At 44.4% G+C, this 22,520-nt stretch overlaps 1 protein-coding gene across 1 annotated transcript in view; it reads left to right on the forward strand.

Moving 5' to 3' along the window:
* Nucleotides 1-22,520, forward strand: part of LOC119124462 (zinc finger protein 638-like) — a 168,940-nt gene that overhangs the window by 70,586 nt on the left and 75,834 nt on the right. The window contains exons 7-8 of the mRNA XM_037254471.1: nt 21,126-21,163; nt 21,263-21,309. Coding sequence (XP_037110366.1) covers nt 21,126-21,163; nt 21,263-21,309 — 85 coding nt within the window. The remainder of the gene's footprint in view (nt 1-21,125; nt 21,164-21,262; nt 21,310-22,520) is intronic.

Here is a 22,520-nt window from a genome sequence, read left to right on the forward strand (position 1 = left end):
TGGGAAGAGGTTTCGCAGCATCCGCTGCAGGTCCACCAGGTTCTGCAATAGTTTTTTCCCTGCTGTCGTCAGACTGCTGAACATTCAAACGTAGCATTCCTCTGCACACTTGTAAATACTGTTTTTGTCTCCTGCACTGTTCACATACTTTATCACTGCTGCACTTTGTACTTTATAATTATCTTATCTCATATTTTTATATAGAATGTCACTTTTTTTAACCAGCCGAAATACCTCTACATTGCTGAAAGCCGTATGCAACGAAATTTCGTTTTGTACACACCTAGTGTTGACAAAATGACAATAAAGTTCTGTCTAAGTCTAAGTCTAAGTCTCTAAGTCTAATTGAATTCAAGATTCAAGAGTTTTTATTCGCCATGTTTGAGCGTGCCAAACAAGGAATTTGACTTCGGTAAATCACAGCCTCTGTTCAACATTTAGGTGACTAACAACACTCAGGACATGTGAAAAATGGCAAATATTCTCTAACATCCCCTGATCTAAAACTCCCAAGAGGGCAAGGAAAAACTCAAAACTCCAGCTAGGGGAAATGAGAAACCTTGAGAAGAGACCATAGATGGGAGGGTCCCTCTTCCAGGATGACCAGGCTGCAATGGATGCAGAGAGGACATATAGTACAAACAGTGTAGACAATTCAAAAAAGGTGTGGAGAGCAGGATGTTATTGCACAGTCATGACTCTGAGACTCTGAGTGGTTCATCAGAGCAACAGCCTGGGGGAAGAAGCTGTCTCTGTGTCTGCTGGTTTTGTCGTACAGCGCTCTATAACGCCGTCCGGAGGGGAGTAGTTCAAACAGACTGCAACCTGGGTGAGAAGGGTCTGTAGAGATGTTACTTGCACGTTTCCTGGTCCTGGACAGGTACAAGTCTTGGATAGATGGGAGGTTGATTCCAATGATCTTTTCTGCAGTCCTAATTGTCCGTTGCAGTCTGTGCTTGTCTTGTTTGGAGGCCGATCCAAACCAGACAGTGATGGACGTGCAGAGGACAGACTGGATGATGGCAGTGTAGAAGGTCTTCAGCAGCTCCCGCGGCAGGTTGAACTTCTTGAGCTGTCTCAGGAAGTACAGCCTCTGCCGGGCCTTCTTCCGGACAGAGTCTATGTGACCAGTCCATTTCAGGTCCCGAGAGATTGTGGTTCCCAGGAACTTGAAGGTGTCTGTGGAGAGAATAGTATTACTGCAGATAGTGAGGGGTGAAAGTGGTGAAGGTTCTCGCCTGGTCCACTGTCATCTCCACGGTCTTGAGCGGGTTCAGCTCCAGGTGGTTTTGGCTGCACCAGTGGACCAGCCGCTCCACCTCCTGTCTGTACACAGTCTCATCACCGTCCTGGATCAGTCCGATGAGAGTGGTGTCGTCTGCATACTTCAGGAGCTTCACAGGAGAGTCACCTGAGGAGAAATAGTTGGTGTAGAGAGAGAAGAGCAGTGGGGAGAGGACGCACCCCTGAGGGGCTTCAGTATTGGTGGTCCGGGTGTCAGATGTGATGCTCCCCAGCCTCACACGCTGTCTACTGCTGGTCAGGAAGCTGGTGATCCACTGACAGGTGGAGGCAGGCACCGCGAGCTGGGTGAGCTTCTGTTGGAGGATGTCAGGAACGACGGTGTTGAACGCCGAGCTGAAGTCCACAAACAGGATCCTGGCGTACGTTCCTGGGGTGTCCAGGTGGTGCAGGATGTAGTGCAGTCCCATGTTGACCGCATCATCCACCGACCTGTTTGCCCGGTAGGCAAACTGGAGGGGGTCAAGCAGGGGGCCCGTGACATCCTTCAGGTGGTTCAGCACTAACCTCTCGAAAGATTTCATGACCACAGATGTCAGTGCGACAGGTCTATAGTCATTCAAACCTGTGATGGCGGGCTTCTTGGCCACTGGAACGATGGTGGAGCTCTTGAAGCACGAGGGCACCTCACACAGCTCCAGACAACGGTTGAAGATCCGTGCAAAGGTGGGCGCCAGCTGCTCAGCGCAGACTTTCAAGCAGGAAGGTGACACGCCGTCTGGGCCCGGTGCCTTCCTGGTCTTTTGTCTCCGGAACATCTGGCGCACTTCCTCCTCGCGGAGCTGGAGTGCGGGCGCGGCCTCTGCAAGAGAGAGAGTGGGTGACAATGGTGATGGAGGTGTGGACAGAGCAGTTGTGGGGGGAGGTGAGTATGTAGACTGTGCTGCAGGAGGTCCCGTTGTGTGGGAGGACCGATCAAACCTGCAGTAGAACCTGTTTAGCTGGTTAGCAAGCCTTGGGGTCTCCACAGGACGGGGGGGGGGGGGTTCGTTTCTTGTAGCCCGTGATGCTCTGCAGACCTTTCCACACTGTTGAGGGATCAGGATTGGCAGAGAGGTGTCTCTTCAGGTTCTCCCCGTAACACCTCCTGGCTTTCCTGACCTCTCGGTTCAGTGTGTTTCTGGTCTGCTTGAACAAGTCGCGGTCGCCGCTCCTGTAGGCCTCCTCCTTGACTTTGCGCAGCCTCCTGAGGTTCGATGTAAACCAAGGTTTGTCGTTGTTGTACGTGCAGAAGGTCTTAGTCTGCACACACAGATCCTCACAAAAACTGATGTATGATGTGACAGTGTCAGTGAGTTCATGCAGGTCTGAAGTTGCAGCTTCAAAAACTCCCCAATCAGTGCAGTCAAACCAAGCTTGGAGGTCCTGCCTTGACGCCACTGTCCACTTCCTCACAGTCCTCACCACAGGCTCAGAAGTTTTTAGTTTCTGCCTGTAGGCCGGGATCAGATGAACTCGACAGTGGTCCGAGAGTCCTAAAGCTGCACGAGCCACAGAGTGGTATGCATCCTTAATTACGGTGTAGCAGTGGTCCAGTGTCTGTGCCCCTCTGGTGGGACACGTTATGTGCTGTCTGTATCTGGGGAGTTCGTGTGCGAGGTTCGCCCTGTTAAGATCACCCAGAACAATGATTAGTGAATTAGTGATCAATGGAAGTATCACAACCAAAATATTTTCTTTTATTTGTTAAGGTGACCTGCAGCAGCAAATGGTGTTTTGTGTGCACTACAGAAGGAGAAACCCACTGTTAAGATCATTTGGAAAATGTTGATATAAACAGGCACCATACGGATATCATTATGATCCAAATTGACATCATTTTTGCTTCTTTCTGTCAACTATTAATAAAACCCGCATTATATTTGTCACTCATCATAGGCATAAAACAGTCTTGCGTCTGAGTTTAGCCATGTTTATTAACCTCTGTGTAATTCGGCTAGTTGAGCGTCAGATGCATCGACCTAAATACGTGTATTTACCGTATTTTCCGGACTATAAGTCGCAGTTTTTTTCATAGTTTGGCCTGGGGTGCGCCTTATACTTAGGACCGACTTATATGTGATTATTAACACATTATATCACTTCACATGTTATTTTCACACTAAGGGCGCTTGAGGCATGCGGAATAATTGGAACTGAAACTGACTATGAGTCTGAAGTAAGCCATGTAAAAGAGGAAGCATCTTGTACTTCCGGGGTTAGCAGAGTTGTTTATAAGTGACATAAAGGATGAAGATTTATTTGGATTTAATGACACAGATGGTTCAAAAAACTTGTTAGCATGTTATTTATGCTATAGTTATTTGAATAACCCTTAATATGTTACGTCAGGCACGTTCTCAATTTCTCATCTGTGTGTTTATGTAACATTAGCATACCATACAGTTCAGCCTGTTGTTGCCTATTCATGTCTGTTCTTGGTGTTGCATTTTATCAAATAAATTTACCCAAAAATGCAATTTATACTCCGGTGCGACTTGTATATAAATTTTTTCTCTTTATTATGCATGTTATTGCTCTTGCGACTTTTACTCCAAAGCGACTTATAGTCCGTAAAATACGGTATATACAGTCATTTTCGTTGTAATAACAGAATGACATAGTGACATACATAGTATGTTCTTGACGTTGATTGGCTGTCGGCAATGCGCCCCTGACAGAAGTTCACGTCAGCTTACCACTAAATTGGTAAAGGACCAAATTTTCGCTTCAAATGCTTCATCCGTGCCGCCTGCAAAGCAAATGTGCCTGACAGAGAACCTATCAAATAATGGAAACACGCCACCAGCTACGCTCAGCTTGTGCAACATAATGCCTCATGTTGAAGATAATTTTACTTGCCAAACAAACGTTATTAAAATAAAGCTATGTACCTGGACTGCTACAGGATATACAGGGTGGGCCAAACGTTTACTTCATTGTGTGTTTCACCTTATCAGTTACATTTTAGTTATAAATTATAGAAAATTATATGTTTAAAATTTATATGGGGGGGGCTGGCAGCAGTATTGCGACAACAGCCGCCTTATTTTTGGCAGCATTTTGGCGCTACTTTCGTCACATCATTTGCCTACTCATTTGCCTAATTAGCAAAAGTTTTAGCCAGCATGGTGAAGGTTTTAGAGAAAAAAGACGAAGATCGTGCCAGGGAAATAGACAAGTCGAATGGGATCAGGAACTGCTTCAGATGGGCATGGCTCGAGAGCAGCGTCATCTTACAACTCGGAACACAAAGACTCTCTTAAAGCAATGCGACAGTGAGCGCCCGGCGCGCTGCGCTTGCGCGATCGGACTAAATTAAGCTCCCTGCGCACTGAGGTCCACTTAAATTTTGGAAAGTACATCAGGACTTTAAAAATATTTTCTAAATTTCAGCGACGGCTCTGTCACAATAATGCGATCAGCGTGGTGCAGTTGCGCGGTCGGCGACGCACTACGTTTGCGCGTTCGGCGGTGCGCTGCAGTTGCGCGATTGGACAAAATTAAGCTCCCTGCGCACTTAGGTCCACTTGAATTTTGGAAAGTACATCAGGAGTTAAAAAATATTTTCTAAATTTCAGCAATGGCTCTGTCACAATAATGCAACCAGTGCGGTGCAGTTGCGCGGTCGGCGACGCGCTACGGTTGCGCGTTCAGCGGTGCGCTGCAGTTGCGAGATCGGACAAATATGCGCAAATGAGAAAATGCTTAAAAAATTCTCGGAACGGATTAAAAATTTTCCATCATTTGTAATGGGAAATTCGACCAATTCGCTTCTCGAACCGCCTTCTGGAACGGATTGTGGTCGAAAACCGAGGCTTGACTGTATTGTATTCACCTTGGTAGCCCACCAAGAAGGAATATTTTTTTAACAAAATTGTTGAAATTGAGTGATGAAATTAATGGTTTTGGGGTTGCTATACTGCCATAATCCAGGAGTTTCCAGGGAACATTTCCCCCTGAGCCCCCTCCGGGGCGTTGCCCCTGGCCCCCTGCAGCCCCCAATGGGGGCCTGTAGGCCCTGTGGTCCCTAATAGGGGCCTGTGGCCCCTGCAGTCCCCAATGGGGGCCTATGGCCCCTGGCACCCTTCGGCCCCCCCAGTGGGGCATGCGGCCCCCAGACCCCGGCTACTTTTCAGTGTTTTTTTTCATTTGCCGTTCTCATCCCTGATTTAGGTAATAAATATCCAGTTAAAATCAGAAATTCTTTTTGGACGGTTGAAAATAAGATTACCGTAATTTTCGGACTATAAGTCGCGGTTTTTTTCATAGTTTGGGTGGGGGGGCGACTTATAATAAGGAGCGACTTATATGTGGTTTTTTTCAAAAATTAAAAAAAAAAAAAAAGTGAAACCGCGATAAACGAACCGCAATGTAGCAAGGGATTATTGTAATTTGAATTTCAAGTGACGTCAGCAGTGACGTCGGTCATGGCTTTTACGCACGCCCGGTCCTTTTCTATGGAGCTCTCTTCCACTTCCGTGGCTGGAAGTCCACGCCGCCACACGCCTGGAAGTTTGTTTTGTTAAATAAAGAGCCGTTTACCAAACCCACGTCTTTCCTTGAACTTTGTTAACGCTACAATATAGTTATATAGTAGATCTGTGGAATAACGACGAGGCTGACGTCAGGGCGCACGCGCGGCGTTGTTGACAAAGGACGAGGAATTTGATCGATGGATTTAATGATTTAGAGTGCACAGATGGTTTGATAACATTATTGCTTACATAATAGTTATTTGATATATAATTTATATATCGTTATATGGGCCTGTGGAATATTTTGAAGTGCAAGAGCCGTCAGCGGCGCGCACGCATTGTTGACAAAGGACGATTGATGGATTTAATGAATTGGAGCGACACAGATGGTTTTATTAACGTGTTATTTATGTAATAGTTTTTTGAATAACTGAATTTTACGTCAGGGCCGTTCTCAGCTCTTAGTTTGTGTTTATGTCACGTTAGCATACCTATCGTTTAGCCTGTTGTTGCTCGTTCATGACTGTTCTTGGTGTTGGATTTTGTCGAATAAATTGCCCCCCAAAATGCGACTTGTACTCCGGAGCGACTAATATATGTTTTTTTTCACTTTTTTGGGCATTTTATGGCTGATGCGATTTATACTCCGGAGCGACTTATAGTCCGAAAATTACGGTAAATTTAAGGCCATATCGCCCAGCCCTACTGCAGTTGAATGGTGTTCCGTCCAGATCTGCCCGTCAATCACTTTTGAGACAAAGTTGGATCATACTCTGTTTAACATTGCAAGATGCTATGTATCAAAATGCCATCTTTCTCTCATAGTCATATTGTCATTTCATGTTTCAGGCATCTCTGTGCATATTGAAAGCTGCTGATCCCCAGGCTTTGGTAAACTCAAATAACCTCACTGGAGAGCAGCCAATTGATGCCTCTAGGGCCAAGGTACCCTTTGTATATTTCCTACCGTATTTTCACGACCGTAGGGTGCACTGTATTAAAAGGCGCAGTCTCAGTTACCGGTGCTATTTCTGTATTTAACACATACATAAGGCTCACCGTATTATTGGGAGCAGGCATGGTACAACATACGCTAGCTTAAAACATATGGTACATGCACGCAAGTTGTTTTAAAAAGGCGGCAGGGGCAAAGCTGAGTTTGTTTGTACTTAATTGACTTTTGTTTGTGTCTATGCACCGAACAGCAGCTCAGAGTACCCACCCTTTTTGGGGTCCTTAGAAGAAGTGCTGGAGAGCGCTCCTTCTGGGGACTCCATCGTTCTACTGGGTGACTTCAATGCTCACGTGGGCAATGACAGTGAGACCTGTGTCAAATCCACACTTATCCAATGTAAGTGACCTGACCCTACTCCCTTTCGACCCCTCTGCTGTAACGCAGCTCTCATGGGGAGACGAGAGTTTCCAGGTCGGGGCGTGAAATATTAAGATATAAGCAGGGAATAGGAAAAATAGGGAAAAGCTGAATAAGGTGGTCAGAAGAACAAGCTCTGTCCTGGGCTGTCCCCTGGACTCCATTGAGGTTGTGGGTGAGAGGAGGACGTTGATTAAGCTTAAATCCATCATGGACAACACCTCTCATCCCCTCCATGAAATTGTGCGGTCCCTGAGCAGCTCCTTTAGCAGCAGACTTTTGCACCCTCGGTGTAGGAAGGAACGGTTCCGCAGGTCCTTCATTCCCTCTGCTGTCAGACTTTACAACATGCGTGGCACCTGATAAGATTAATGTGTTTCGTCTCTACTAGCGGCACTTGTGTTTGTCCTTGTCTGTTATTTACCCTTTTTTGAAATTTTGGCACTTGTTTTATTCTTGCACTCGTATTATTCTTGCACTCATATGCGCTGCTGTGACAAGTGAATTTCCCCGCTGTGGTATGAATAAAGTTCAATCAATCAAAAGATTCAGTAGTAACCATTGCGCATGACTGTTCTCTGCTACCGGATGCAACTGTTTCCTGTTTAGCTTGTTCTTTCAGCAGACTCCACCAGTATAGCAAACAACCTCTTGTGTCTCCCCACAACTTAATACATTCATGTATAGATGGAACAACAATGTTAAATACATGTTGGATATCGATTAAACATTGCAACATCAATAAAGCATGTTTTCACAATAGTCAATTTAACAGATAATCCTCATTAGCCGTAATCATGGGTTCTTCCAACTTTAACATATATAATGATATTGCTCAAGATGTTACAGATTAAAATTATGCCAAAGCAAAATCATATTCAAAAGTTGTGTGTTGCTTCATGTTTGAACAGGTCGTGTCCTCCCAATTGCTAACAATTTAATTTATTATATTTGTTAGTTTCCATCAGGTCACCCCTACGTCAAGCTTTAACATCATCTCCTGGTGAAATTTTGGAACTACTACATGTTTTAGGATAGCCAATCAGCCTGGGCCAAATCCGATACCCAATTATACACCATCTTGTACCACCATGCCACTTGACACCTGGAAGGGCATGATTGGGAGGAACACCCCCCCGATCTGAACCCGAGCGGTGTTCTATTATTGGACTTATGTGCTCGACACGGATTGTCAATAATGAACACAATGTTCAAACATAAGGGTGCCCATGTGTGCACTTGGCACCAGGACACCCCAGGCCGCAGTGCGATGATCGACTTTGTAGTCGTGTCATCGGATTTGCAGCCGCATGTTTTGGACACTTGGGTGAAGAGAAGGGCGGAGCTGTCAATTGATCACCACCTGGTGGTGGCTTGGCTCTGATGGTGGGGAAACATGCCGGTCCGACCTGGCAGACCCAAACGTACTGTGAGGGTCTGCTGGGAACGTCTGGCAGAATCCCCAGTCAGGAAGAGCTTCAACTCCCACCTCCGGCAGAAGTTTTCCCACGTCCTGGAGAAGGCGGGGGACGTTGGGTCCGAGTGGACCATGTTACGTGCCTTCATTGTTGAGGCAGCCGACCGGAATTATGGCCGTATGGTGGTCGGTGCCTGTCGTGGCGGTAATCCCCAAACCCGCTGGTGGACACCGGCGGTAAGGGATGCTGTCAAGCGGAAGAAGGAGTCCTATCGGGCCGTTTTGGCCTGCGGGACTCCGGAGGCAGCCGACAGGACCGGATGGCCAAGCGGAACGCAGCTTCTGCGGTATCTGAGGCAAAAACCCGGGCTTGGGAGGAGATTGGCGAAGCCATGGAGAATGACTTCCGGACAGCTTCGAGGAAATTCTGGTCCACCATCAGGCGTCTCAGGAGGGGGAAGCAGTGCACCGTCAACACTGTTTACAGTGGAGATGGCGTGCTGCTGACCTCCACTCGGGACGTCGTGAGTCGGTGGAGAGAATACTTCGAAGACCTCAATTCAACCAACATACCTTCCATTGTGGAAGCAGGGCCTGGAGACTCTGAGGTGGACTCTTCAATCTCTGGGGTTGAAGTCACTGAGGCAGTTAAAAAACTCCTCGAGGGCAAGGCCCCAGGGGTGGATGAGATCCGCCCGGAGTTCTTAAAGGCTCTGTGTGTTGTGGGGCTGTCCTGGCTGACACGCCTCTGCAACATTGCGTGGACATCGGGGACGGTGCCTCTGGATTGGCAGACTGGGGAGGTGGTTCCCCTCTTTAAGAAGGGGGACAGTTGGGTGTGTTCCAACTACAGAGGAATCATACTCTTCAGCCTCCCTGGTAAGGTCTATTCAGGGGTGCTGGAGAGGACGGTCCGTCGGGAGGTCGAACCTTGGATTCAGGAGGAGCAGTGTGGTTTTCGTCCTGGCCGTGGAACAGTAGACCAGCTATATACCCTCGGCAGGATCCTCGAGAGGGCAGGGGAGTTCGCTCAACCAGTCCACATGTGTTTTGTGGACTTGGAGAAGGCGTTCGACCGTGTCCCTCGGGAAGTTCTGTGGAGGGTGCTTCGGGAGCCCGGGGTGGCGAGCCAACTGATAAGGGCGGTTCGGTCCCTGTATCATCGATGCCAGAGTTTGGTCCGCATTTTCGGCAGTAAGTCGGATTCGTTCCCAGTGAGGGTTGGACTCCGCCAAGGCTGCCCTTTGTCACCGATTCTGTTCACAACTTTTATGGACAGAATTTCTAGGCGCAGCCGAGGCGTTGAGGGTGTCCGGTTTGGGGACCTCAGCATTGCGTCTCTGCTTTTTGCAGACAGCGTGGTGTTGTTGGCTTCTTTAAGCCATGATCTCCAGCTCTCACTGGAGTGGTTCGCAGCCGATTGTGAAGCGGTCAGCACCTCCAAATCTGAGTCCATGGTCCTCGGTCGGAAAAGGGTGGTGGAATGCCCTCTCCGGATCAGGGATGAGATCCTGCCCCAAGTGGAGGAGTTCAAGTATCTTGGGGTCTTGTTCACGAGCGAGGGCAGGATGGCGCATTAGATCGACTGGCAGATCGGAGCAACGTCGGCTGTAATTAGAATCAGAATCTAGGGGTGTAAATCGCGGGTTTTGTCACGATACGATATATCGATACAAAGAACCACGATACGATATTTGCCGATATCTTAAAGCCTGCTGTGATTCATTCACGATACATCACGATATAGTGCTCCACGATCGATATTTTTATTTTTTTTAATTTTTTTAAATAAAAAATATAGAACAATATCCTGATTTATAACAATTCATACGCAAAATCAACAAGGTACTGCAAACTCTTTATTTAGGAAATTACAAGAGTATTGTAGTATACAAAGTGCTTATTTTAACACTGAACTTGATCAAATTCCTATATTTTTTCTCATATAAGTAAAGAAAAATGAATATTCTTTCTTTTTTTGTAATACCATTAACTTTAAAGTGCATTACTGAACTATTTATTTACAATAATTTTAATTGTCCGTTGAGCCATCTTTTCTTTGGAATCCAAAGTGCTTCCAAACGAATGACTTGAAGCCCAAAGGGGAGCGAATTTCCTCGTCTTCTTGGACACTAGCCATAGCACCAGCCCAGGAGCCGCGTAGTTGTCGGCTCCCCTTTCACGTGCCTGCTCTGCTCACAACACAACACGCCGCGTACTGCTCCCGGAAAGAGGAAGCAAGCAACAATGAACTGGATTTCAAAATAAAGTCGCGTCTAATGTCCGAGGTCAAACACGGCGATATAAATCGATGTTTACGTTTAGCATCGATGCCAATAAATCGTAGAGCATTATATCGATTAATCGATGTGTATCGATGAATCGTTACACCCCTATCAGAATCAGCTTTATTGGCCAAGTTTGTGCATGTCAAACAAGGAATTTAATCTCAGTCTTTGTACAACATTTAAGTGACTAACAACATTCAGGTAACTAACAACATTGAAGTGGCAAGAACAGGATATTATTGCCCAGTGATGTCTCTGAGACTCTGAGTCGTGTGATTTCATCAGAGCGACAGCCTGGGGAAAGAAGCTGTGTCTGTGTCTGTTGATTTTGGCGTACAGCGCTCTGTAACGCCGTCCGGAGAGGAGTAGTTCGAACAAACTGTGATCTCGGTGTGAAGGGTCTGTAGAGATGTTACTTGCACGTTTCCTGGTCCTGAACAGGTATAAGTCTTGGATAGATAGGAGGTTGGTCCCGATTACCTTTTCCGCAGTCCTGATTGTCCGTTGCAGTCTGTGCTTGTCTTGTTTGGTGGCCGATCCAAACCAGACAGTGATGTGTAATGCGGACTCTGTACCCGTCCGCCGTGGTAAAGAGAGAGCTGAGCCAAAAGGCAAAGGTCTCAATTCACCGTTCGATCTGTGCTCCTACCCTCACCTATGGTCACGAGCTGTGGGTCGAAAGAACTAGATCCCGGATACAAGCGGCCGAAATGAGTTTTCTCCGTTGTGTGTCCGTGCTCTCCCTTAGAGATAGGGTGAGAAGCTCGGTCATCCTGGAGAGAGTCGGAGTAGAGCCGCTGCTCCTGCACGCTGAGAGGAGCCAGATGAGGTGGCTCGGGCTCAGCTGGCCTGGGAACGTCTTGGGATCCCCCGGGATGAGCAGCACGAAGTGGCTGGGGAGAGGGAAGTCTGGAAGTCCCTTCTAAAGCTGCTGCCCCTGCGACCCGACCCCGGATAAGTGGAAGAAGATGGATGGAGGGATGAACTTGCTCGACGCTGCCTCCCAGTTTTTGTAAAGCCGTGTTCGCGATCTGTTATCCATCACTCCCATGACGCTCGCAACTTCACTTTGAACGCCCTGTTTAAACCAATGTCCAGCGGTTGGAGTTGATGATGATGATGATAGAACTTTATTCATCCCACAGCGGGGAAATTTACTTATCACAGCAGCGCATACGAGTGCTTGTTAAGCCTCATGGAATGATGGCAAACTCAGAGTTTGTTTGCCGCACTAGGTTTTTCACAGCGGTTGTGGGATGGGCGCGCATGGAGTCACAGCTCAACAAGGACGGTGACGTGTGGAAAAAACATCCGGTCTCATTATGTAGACCTCACTCAGTGACTCTCTCATTTTCTCCTCGTCCATTCAGCCCTTTTGATTTCCCGAGTCCACATGGAGACATTTCTTTAGGCAGCGTCTTCCTCTTGAAAAGCACCATAGGTGGCAGTATCTGGCCATTAGCATGGGAAGCTAGTACCACAGTAAAAGCCGTCTTCTCGTGCCCCATTGTGCGTATAGCTACCATGTTGGTCCCCTTCTTCTCGACAATAGTTCACCGGGATGGTGAAAGTGACAGACTTTGGAACTCAGTGCACACATAAGGCACACGCATTGTAAGGCACGCTACATCCCCTTTGGAGAAAATTTGAGACTTTTAGGTGCGCCTTATGGTTGTGAAAATACGGTACTAGTTTTAGGATTTTCGTATCACAGACTAATCACTTACTACTTTGTGTTTTATCTACTGAATAACTTAAATTATAAGCCATCTGACAGTGCTTTGTAATTAATATCACAGCCTTGCATTGAACCATTACAGTTGAGGCTTAGAACATAAGCTGTCTGTGAAGGTACAGCTATAGCAGTGGTTCTTAACCTTATTGGAGGTACCGAACCCCACCAGTTTCATATGCGCTGTTAGGTTTTTTCGCTGACCGAACAAATTTCAAGAGAAGAGCAACAGCAAACAAACCACAAGTGAGACAGAATATTAAGTCTTTTCTCGCGAGGAGTGCAGTACAGATAGCTTCACAACAATCTCACTACACTAAATATCTGTATGCACTCCCGCTCTTTTTATTGGGATTTGCCCTACCCACAAATCGTGAGACAAAAGCCCCTAAAAGAGGAGGGGGAACGCATGTGGGCTTTGCCTCGTAAGGAAGAAATCACTAGGTGTTTACATACTGATAAGAACATGTGGGAAGAGGAATTTGAGTGGCCTGGATAGAGAAGAAAACCTTTGACCTCTAGTCAAAACATAGCAAGGGATGCTTTACGACATTGTGTAGAATGGGACAAGCTAGGTTATTTATTACTGGATACATACATTCCGACATAATCTTACGATCAAGATAGTTTGGAAAACCCTGACAATGATGGTCACTTGTAGGTTCATCTGAGGTGCAAGACAGCAATGAGGCATGTTGTTTAACAAAGTGGTCTTTGTTAAAAGGAACTGTCTCGGTAGATGTCTTCTTTTTGCTGAGTTGTCAGCTGGTCCTGTCTGACCCAGCTGTAACCTCTCTCCTGACCCAGCCGTAACTTTTCTCTTCTGTGGTACATCATAAAAACAGCAAGGCCAAACAGCAAGCATATATTGCAGTAATATTGCGGTAAAGCATTGATTAGAGAACGCATGATAACATATATATATATACATTTTTCTAACAATTCCCTCCTCTTTATCATAAGTTCTCAGAGACCATCTTATCACCTAAAAGTGGCCACTTCAAAAAGATTTTCAGCCGTAGGATCACAAGTATGAGCACAAATAAGTTTACACCAAGAAAGGATAAACGTTGCGATATTATCATTCGGAAACACCCAGATCTGGGAAGAAGTCTGTAAACCCAAGTGCAAAAATTCCATCATCATCATCGTTATCATCAACATGCTGGCGTTCAGACATTAGGCATACCCCGGCCATCTTGTCTTCCATGGGCGATATTGCTGTAGTGATGAGACGATTAAACAGAGCACGGAGACATGGAATACAACAACAACCACACAAGGTGAGTATAGCAGTAATTGAGGACACAAGGGCTTTATACTTCCCAAAAGCAGTCATCCACTTGTTGTGCTCTTTCATCCTCGTTTTGAGGGATTGCAAGCTTGCAATCGCCTTCGTCAGGCTCCCATCAGGGGCGGTGTCGTTCTGGATGAAGGTGCAGCATTGTTCTCTGAACATTGCGCAGACCCTTCCTTTCTCAGACGACAACATAACAAGAGCATTGCGGTTCTGGATTGACATTAGGGAAGGCGTGGCTAGCTGTCCGTGCACTGCCTCAAGTCCCGCTTGTGTCCGTTTGCCCAATTTCTGCATGTTGCAATGGTTGTAATTTATCATGTCGACGTTTTTGTTCATCGTACACCACCAGCAAATGGAAGACTCCCATCCTGCTACAATTTGGTCAATTAATTCTTATTAATCAGTAACTCCTCTGGGGACTCTGATTGCATCAATTTCAGTCAGATCATCGTCGACTCTCAAATTTAAAGACATTTTGTTTGTTTGTTTTTCCAGCTTTTTCCCAGATCTTGGCATGTTGATACATATACAATTTAGCTTGACTACATTCTCTGAAAGCAATGGCTTCTTTTTTCTTTTTTCAATGGATATTACTATATAGAATGCTCTGTCACACATTTCACAATCAGTAGATGTGACAGATGTCACACAATCTTTGGTCAATGGCAACGATACAACATAAAGAATCGGTCGCAAATCCATACATATGACATATTCACTTTTTGTTTCTGTCTTTGCAGCTTGTTTTGCCATTAGCAATCAATTGTTTCGTTTTTCAGCAACTCTTATAGTTACCTGAAACAAATTATCCACATTCGTTTTAGATATAATCATCCCATTCTTTAACATCTACAGCGGTTGTTGACAAAGTACACATATAAACATCATATTTTCATTGCAGTCCAGATCCGACACAGCAGATCATCCTGCAAAAGTCAAATTGATCTTTTAAATTGCTACAATGCAGCATTGTTTTTTGGGAGTGATCAATATAAGTTGTTCACTCATCTCTCCCCTACTCATTATGACTTAGTTCCCACAAATACCATATTGCTGAAGTTAACAAAATGGCAACAAAGATAGCCACCTTACATGCAATAACGTCATTGTTCCATTTTCTTGTTCCCGGCATTTCTGAGGCTTCCTTTGGGTCACTTTTTCCGATTGAACGTTACCTCAAAAGAAATTACCCTTTTGTAATTTGCTAGGACCACCTCAACTGACCTTTCTGCTATTTTAATGGCAGTTGATGTAATTATCAATATTCAATGTGGCCCTTCCCCCTTGGAAGAACACCAGTGTTTCGTTTTCAATGCTCTTAATGAGAACGTGCTTTGTTCTTTTTGCCTTTAAAATATTAATTATAAATATAAAATGTAAATGCCAAATTTGAATCATCCTTAGTATCCCACTTGGTTTTGAAACATGGTAATCTATATTGTCGCCCAAACAATTTTTCATACGGGGTTAAACCCACAGTACTTGTAATATTTATGTACAGTTTGACCAGGTGTAAACATTTTGTCCATGATCTTCCACTTTTTTCCATGCACATTTTCACACTTTATACCAGTCCTGTCATGAGAATTAATTTCCGAAATCCCATATCTCGGTATTATTTCTTTACATAACGTTTTTTTTTTCCACTGTTAAGGCATTCAGTGTTTTTGTTGAAGCCAATTCAAACCATTTTGAGAATGCATCTATTATGACCAGGCATTATAACCCTGTGGATTGTGTTTAGCACATGTTAAACAAACTCCACAAAAATTTTGTTTTATAAATGTTTTGAATATGAATCAAATCCATATGTTGTATAAAGCTGAATGAACTGCCCCACTATCCCTCCTCTTGAGCCATGTGACACACACCATGGCTCAATATTGCTGCCCATTTATATAGGCTTTTTGTAGGATAGGTCAGTCTTCTGGTCATTTATAGATACCATTCTCCACTCTTGCCCCTCTTTTCGTCCATAATCGAATTTCAGTCTATGGACTTTGTCGCTGCACATCTTTAAAAACGTTTCAGTAATTTAATCTGCTTCTTGTGTGTACAAAATTTGAAGCGTCTTTTGCACTACAGCTATGCGGTTCCGTCCGCAAGCTTGTTACCTCTTGGCACCTTATCAGTCTCATGTGTGCCCTGCACACGTGCATATAGCTATTTTTCGTGGCAATTGGACTGCTTCCACAACTAGCTTAGTTGTAGTTCCTTGTAGTTTCCTTTCAATCATTCTCTCATTGTTTATCACAAGAATCTTAGCAATTTGAATGAAAATCAAAATGTATGTTTTATTTTACTCAATTGTATGATTTAGAGCAGTGGTTCCCAAACTTTTGCAGGCTGGCGCCCCCTTTGGCTCCCCAGTGAATTCCTAGCGCCCCCCCCAAGGCACATATGGAAACAAGTGTCTTGACCTGAATTAATTGATCGTCGATAAAAAAAAAATTCTGTGCGGCTTGGCGGCCCGGTACCAAGTGACCCACGGACCGGTACCGGTCCGCGGCCCGGTGGTTGGGGACCACTGCCCTAACCAGCTCAACACAACACGGCGCGTTCTGGCGAGTCCCCAATTTCATGTTGACTTGAACTCAAGATGATGTTGACCGCCAGAGTGCGGTTTTTATTATAGATACAATTCTGAACATTACAAGCTTGAAATTATAAACCTGAGCTTTTGCTTTTGTAGTCTATGCTGTCGGATCTGACTGGGCCAGAGCGGCGTGTTGTGTACAAATCGACTGCCGCCCCTTTCTTCCTCGCCGCCCCCCCAGATCTTTCCACCGCCCCCAGGGGGGCGGTACCGCCCACTTTGGGAACCACTGATTTAGAGCATCCATATGTAGTAAAGTGTTGTATTACTACATATGATTTCATCTTCATTTAATTTGACACACCTTTCAAAATGCTTCTCAGTGTCCCAGTGCTCACATGCTTTGCGTGTGTAACTGGTTGTCTCAACCCGTGTTCCACATCCTAATCTTTTCTCCCTCAAGGTGTCAAACCAATTAAGATAAAAAGATAAAAACCAACAAAATAACCGCCAGTAAATTAATATAATAGTCAATTGTTGTTGTTTCTTAACTTTAACTAACTCAATCACTCTCTTATTCTCAAATGTAAAAACTTGTGTAGTCTTGACACAACCAATCGACTATTTCTTCTAAATTTAGCTTTGAAATGTTGTTATTTAATAATTTTGCTTCATCCAATTCCAGAAAGCAAGTTCTTTCCATCTCTCAAATTTTGTTTCATCAGGGCTAGGCATTAATGCAGTGTGGACCAGTTTCTGCCCACAAAAAATTGCTTGCCTTTCTTTTCTTCTTATTTTCACAAAATTGCTTTTGTTTTGCGGTGCAAATCAGATAGACTACAGTCTAGCAAATTCTTTTGTGCACCTACATTAGCCAATTTTAACACATAACACTGACAGCACACAGACAACACAAAAACAACAGAGACACAGCTCACAAACAATACCAACAAACAACGCTGCGCCAACGTCATCCTCTGTTTTGACGTTTTGGTTATACTCCTTTTCTCATCAGTGCCTATTATCCTTCATGCAAATATTGTCACATCTTTCTTAAGCATCACCCTGCTTCAAATATTCAAACATTCTCTGAGAAACTCGCACTTTCCCTGCGTCGCCCGCAGCCATAGCACCCCTCGTGCGAGGGGGGGCGCAGCATCAATGTTGATTGGTCACAGGCTGGCCATTTCCTGCAACAACCATGATGCCGGCCCACCGCCCACACGAGCATAGCAAAGGCCCACGCGCACAGCCCCGCCCCGCGACAACGCGCGAGCGCAGGCACGCTTATCAGTCTCACCCTCTCAAAGGGCAGGCCAGCTTTGCTGTTGCGCCCTTTGTCATGTTCACATTCGACATCTTTCAATGTCTTCTACACAACATTTGTTGTCATTTGTCCACACCCTCAGCTACGGCCCTCAAGCGAGGCCGCGCTGATGTCGTTTCATCATCTTCCTGCCTATGCAACAACAAGCTCTCTTTGGATTTTTCTTCACTTCCCTTATTCTTCAATTTTTCTTTCATAGAACACACATCTCACTCACACACACACTCATATACACACCCACTCATGAGGATCCTCTGCGCGCACACGCACACACACCAACACAAAAGGATGACGCACAACATACGTATAAGACCACATAGATCCCACTAAGAACACCTTTTTGCTCGTCTTACTTGTCAGATTTATTCTTTATTTTACTTCTAGAAGCTATTTGTAATTCTTTTCCATTTATTTAGCCAATTTTAACTTCAGTGTTTCTTTATCTTACTTTATCCCTTTAACACAAATATCTCCTGTATATTTAAGCTAATTTCTCTTTAATTTTGGCAGCCAGGTTCCCACTTCATTACATGGAAACCTGATTTGATTTGGTTTTGGCCTAATCATAACTGTCTTTGTTAATTTGTGCAGTCACGTGCCATGTGACCGTTTTCTCCGCAATTCCAGCATTCTATTGGAGGTTGCACAACTCCTCTCCCACGGCCTCTAAAGCCTCCTCTGTTAGACATTGCTCGCCCTCTCTGGCCTTTCTGTCCTCTGCCTGCATTTTGGTAAAAAGTGTCACTATCCTGGTCTACCAGAAAAGTGTCTTTTGAAGCTTTCATTTGTTTTCGTTTTTGTTTGTCTATTACTACTTTTTCCGCATGGAGGGCGTGATTTATGTATTTCTCCAAAGTTCCGGTGTTCATGCCCATATAATGTTTGATCACCCAGCCTTGTATTGCTGGTCTGGACCCTGCGTGGATGGCATTTTTTAATTGCTGTTGATAAGCACCTTGAGGCGCATTATCTTCCACCAGTCCACTGTGTGTTTTAAACACTTTTGTCATGCGCACTCGATACTCAACAAAGGTTTCATTATCATTTTGCTTTGTTCTCCCTATTTCTGTATAATTTGCTCTGATTTCCTTTGACCAATCCATTTCTAGCGGGCTTTTCTGCCTAGTGGCCCTGTCCATCAACCCATAAGGAGGAGGTGATTCCTCAATTTTGCGTGTGTCATGTATTTGCGGATACAACTTCGCTATGATCTTTAGTTTTGAATTTGTAGCATGTGTTTTCTCTTCCCGCTCTTGTACTTCTTCTAGTTCTCCCTCAAATTTATATTTTTTAACCCATTTATCGAAATCTTTTTTAAGTCGGTCGGGATCCTGCCTTTCAATTATTTTCCAATCTTTGCATTGTAGTTCATGTCGGGGTAGGGACTTTCGCTTACTATCTAAATTTCCCATGGTTTATTTTTCTAAATTTTGGAGTTGGTAGTTTGAATGGCACCTACAGTGTCCTAAAACCAACTTTATTCACAGGACAGTGGTTAAAAGTTCGATGTGTGGTAAGTCTCCTTTCACCTCCCCGAAGGGAGCGGAGAGTTTTTGCCTCTGCACCCACACAAAGCCACTGTTTACAATCCTGTGTGTTTATATAGAGGAGCGCTCAAATGAGATCACTCTCAGTCAAACCGTACACAAGCATACCACGCGCGATTTTTAATAACAGAGGAGTCCGCACTCCCGCTGCGGAATTTAACTAACAAAGTTAGGGGGCTCCACACCGCCCCTGCGGAATTTAACTGTTTCTGATTGCACTTGATAGGGTCTAGAATTCTCAAGGTCTTTAAGTGACTTCTTGTCACTGCTCGTTGTAAGTGACCTCGTCACTGCTCATTCATTAGGTGACCTCTTGTCACCGCTCATCCATTTCTTTTTAGTAGAATTAATATTCCTACTCACGGTCTGCTGATTCTCCTCCTCGGATAGCCTCGTCAACCCTCCCGGTGTCCAGCCGGACTGATCGAGACAGTCCCGTCAAAGGGCTTTTGTTTACCTCGGCCGAGGATTTTCGCCTGCGTCGAAGAGTCCGCTGGAACCGCCAGGTGTGTCGAGACCCCGGAACGAGCCCCCAATTACTGTTAGGTTTTTTCGCTGACCGAACAAATTTCAAGAGAAGAGCAACAGCAAACAAACCACAAGTGAGACAGAATATTAAGTCTTTTCTCGCGAGGAGTGCAGTACAGATAGCTTCACAACAATCTCACTACACTAAATATCTGTATGCACTCCCGCTCTTTTTATTGGGATTTGCCCTACCCACAAATCGTGAGACAAAAGCCCCTAAAAGAGGAGGGGGAACGCATGTGGGCTTTGCCTCGTAAGGAAGAAATCACTAGGTGTTTACATACTGATAAGAACATGTGGGAAGAGGAATTTGAGTGGCCTGGATAGAGAAGAAAACCTTTGACCTCTAGTCAAAACATAGCAAGGGATGCTTTACGACATTGTGTAGAATGGGACAAGCTAGGTTATTTATTACTGGATACATACATTCCGACATAATCTTACGATCAAGATAGTTTGGAAAACCCTGACAATGATGGTCACTTGTAGGTTCATCTGAGGTGCAAGACAGCAATGAGGCATGTTGTTTAACAAAGTGGTCTTTGTTAAAAAGGAACTGTCTCGGTAGATGTCTTCTTTTTGCTGAGTTGTCAGCTGGTCCTGTCTGACCCAGCTGTAACCTCTCTCCTGACCCAGCCGTAACTTTTCTCTTCTGTGGTACATCATAAAAACAGCAAGGCCAAACAGCAAGCATATATTGCAGTAATATTGCGGTAAAGCATTGATTAGAGAACGCATGATAACATATATATATATATACATTTTTCTAACATGCGCATTCACTGAACCCCTTTATCGTAAAAAATAAAATCTTTTTTTTATCAAATTCAAGACATAGATGTTTTTTACTGGTGCACAAAATGAGCCGTGTATGAACATCACCTTGTTAAAAGAACAAAACCAACATAATGAGTGAACTCACAACAAATGACATACCTGCAAATCAGTGTGACATCTGCTGTTGACTTTGCGAGACCATTTCAGATATGCGTCATCACGAATTTATACGATAAATCAGGTGTGTTCGGACCACCGCAGTGGAGGCTCTGCCGGTCTCTCCGAACCCCTGAGTCCGACTCACCGAACCCCAAGGGTTCGATCGAACCCAGGTCAAGAACCACTGCTTTAGAGCATAAAATATGGTCATTGATGCAAAACCAGGACTATTATATTTCACCGAAGTATGTGATTAAAAAATCACTGAATCTCCTTTTTATTCCTGAAATGTTGGGAACTGATTTTCAGAAACTTTAAGGTAATATATTTAATGTCTGTGAAATGTACATTGCACTCAAAATTGTTATAATTCCCCTTTTTAGATACCAGAACCAACAATTGATTCTGTCTGCAGTAACAGGTTTGTGTTTTTAAAGGCCACATTCTCTTCCACCTGTTACCATTGTTAAACTCACTCTGGCTTCTCTGAATTTGTGTTTTTTTTTTGTTTTGTTTCCAGTAGACCTACTATAGACTCAGACAAGAACTCTCAAAAGAAAGACTCTGGTGAGAAATCTGATTTTTTGTTTTTTACTCTTGTGTAACACAGTTCAGGTTGCGTCTAGGGCTGAATGATTTGAACAAAGTCTCGAAGCACTATAATCACGGCAGATGTCTTGATAGAATAAGAGTATGGGTTCAATGAAAACTTAAATAAAACATGAAGTAACTATTGAATAAAATACTAGAAACCAGATGTTTTGCTGCAGCTAAGCTTTAACAATAAAATATTCTTAGAAATAGTGCGTGCGTGCGTGCGTGCGTGCGGCTGACCACAGCTCTGACTGAAAATACGTCTGTGCAGCAGTAATCCTAGAACTGATTGATTGACACCAACTATCAAAATGTAGGGATAGTCTCAATTGGCCTTGTTGGCCTCTGGGACTTTGGAAGTACCTGATTGGTGTTGACAGGCAAATAGAAGTGCCGCTTGGGTTATCTTTTAGGCAAAAAAAAAAAAAGAAGATAGGCAGTGGAGGAGTTCAGTGAGGTCATGGAGAAAGAATGAGTTCCAGATGGCTTAGAGCAGGGGTGTCGAGACCCAGTTTTCGAAGGCCACTGTCCTGCATGTTTTAGATGCTTTCCATCTCTTAACACACCAAATTCAAATCATCAGGGTCATTATCAGTCTTCTGAAGTACTTGCTGATGAACTGATCATTTCAATCAGGTTTACTTTCTGATTCAAATGGCCTTTTTTGTCCTAAAAATAGGAAATACCATTTTTTCAGTCTCCTGCACACAAACGCAACCCATCTTACAAAACCAGTAAACCACAGTGTTAGAGATACACAGACAGCATATGGACAAGAGGTGCACACAAGGGCTCAGGGCAATTCAAGTTCAGAACAGGTTCATGAATTGATCCCGTGCATGAAGACATAAATAAGAATTTCCACAAATTCTCAAGCTCATAAGAGAGTCAGACAGCAGGTCTCACATAATCCTTGTCACAAGAGAGGGATAGCCTAAATAGGTTAGTTATAAACTCCACCCACATAGTAATTTACCATTTTTTTCCATGTATAATGCGCCCCCATGTATAATACGCACCCTAAAAATGGCATGTCAATGCTGGAAAAAAGCCTGTACCCACGTATAATACGCACCCAAATTTATTTATTTATTTATTTTTTTTAAGTCCCAATGATCGTCACACACGCATCTGGGTGTGGTGAAATTTGTCCTCTGCATTTGACCCATCCCCGTGTGATTTTG

Source organism: Syngnathus acus, chromosome 1 (genome assembly GCF_901709675.1).
Source record: "Syngnathus acus chromosome 1, fSynAcu1.2, whole genome shotgun sequence".
Classification (NCBI taxonomy): Eukaryota; Metazoa; Chordata; class Actinopteri; order Syngnathiformes; family Syngnathidae; genus Syngnathus; species Syngnathus acus.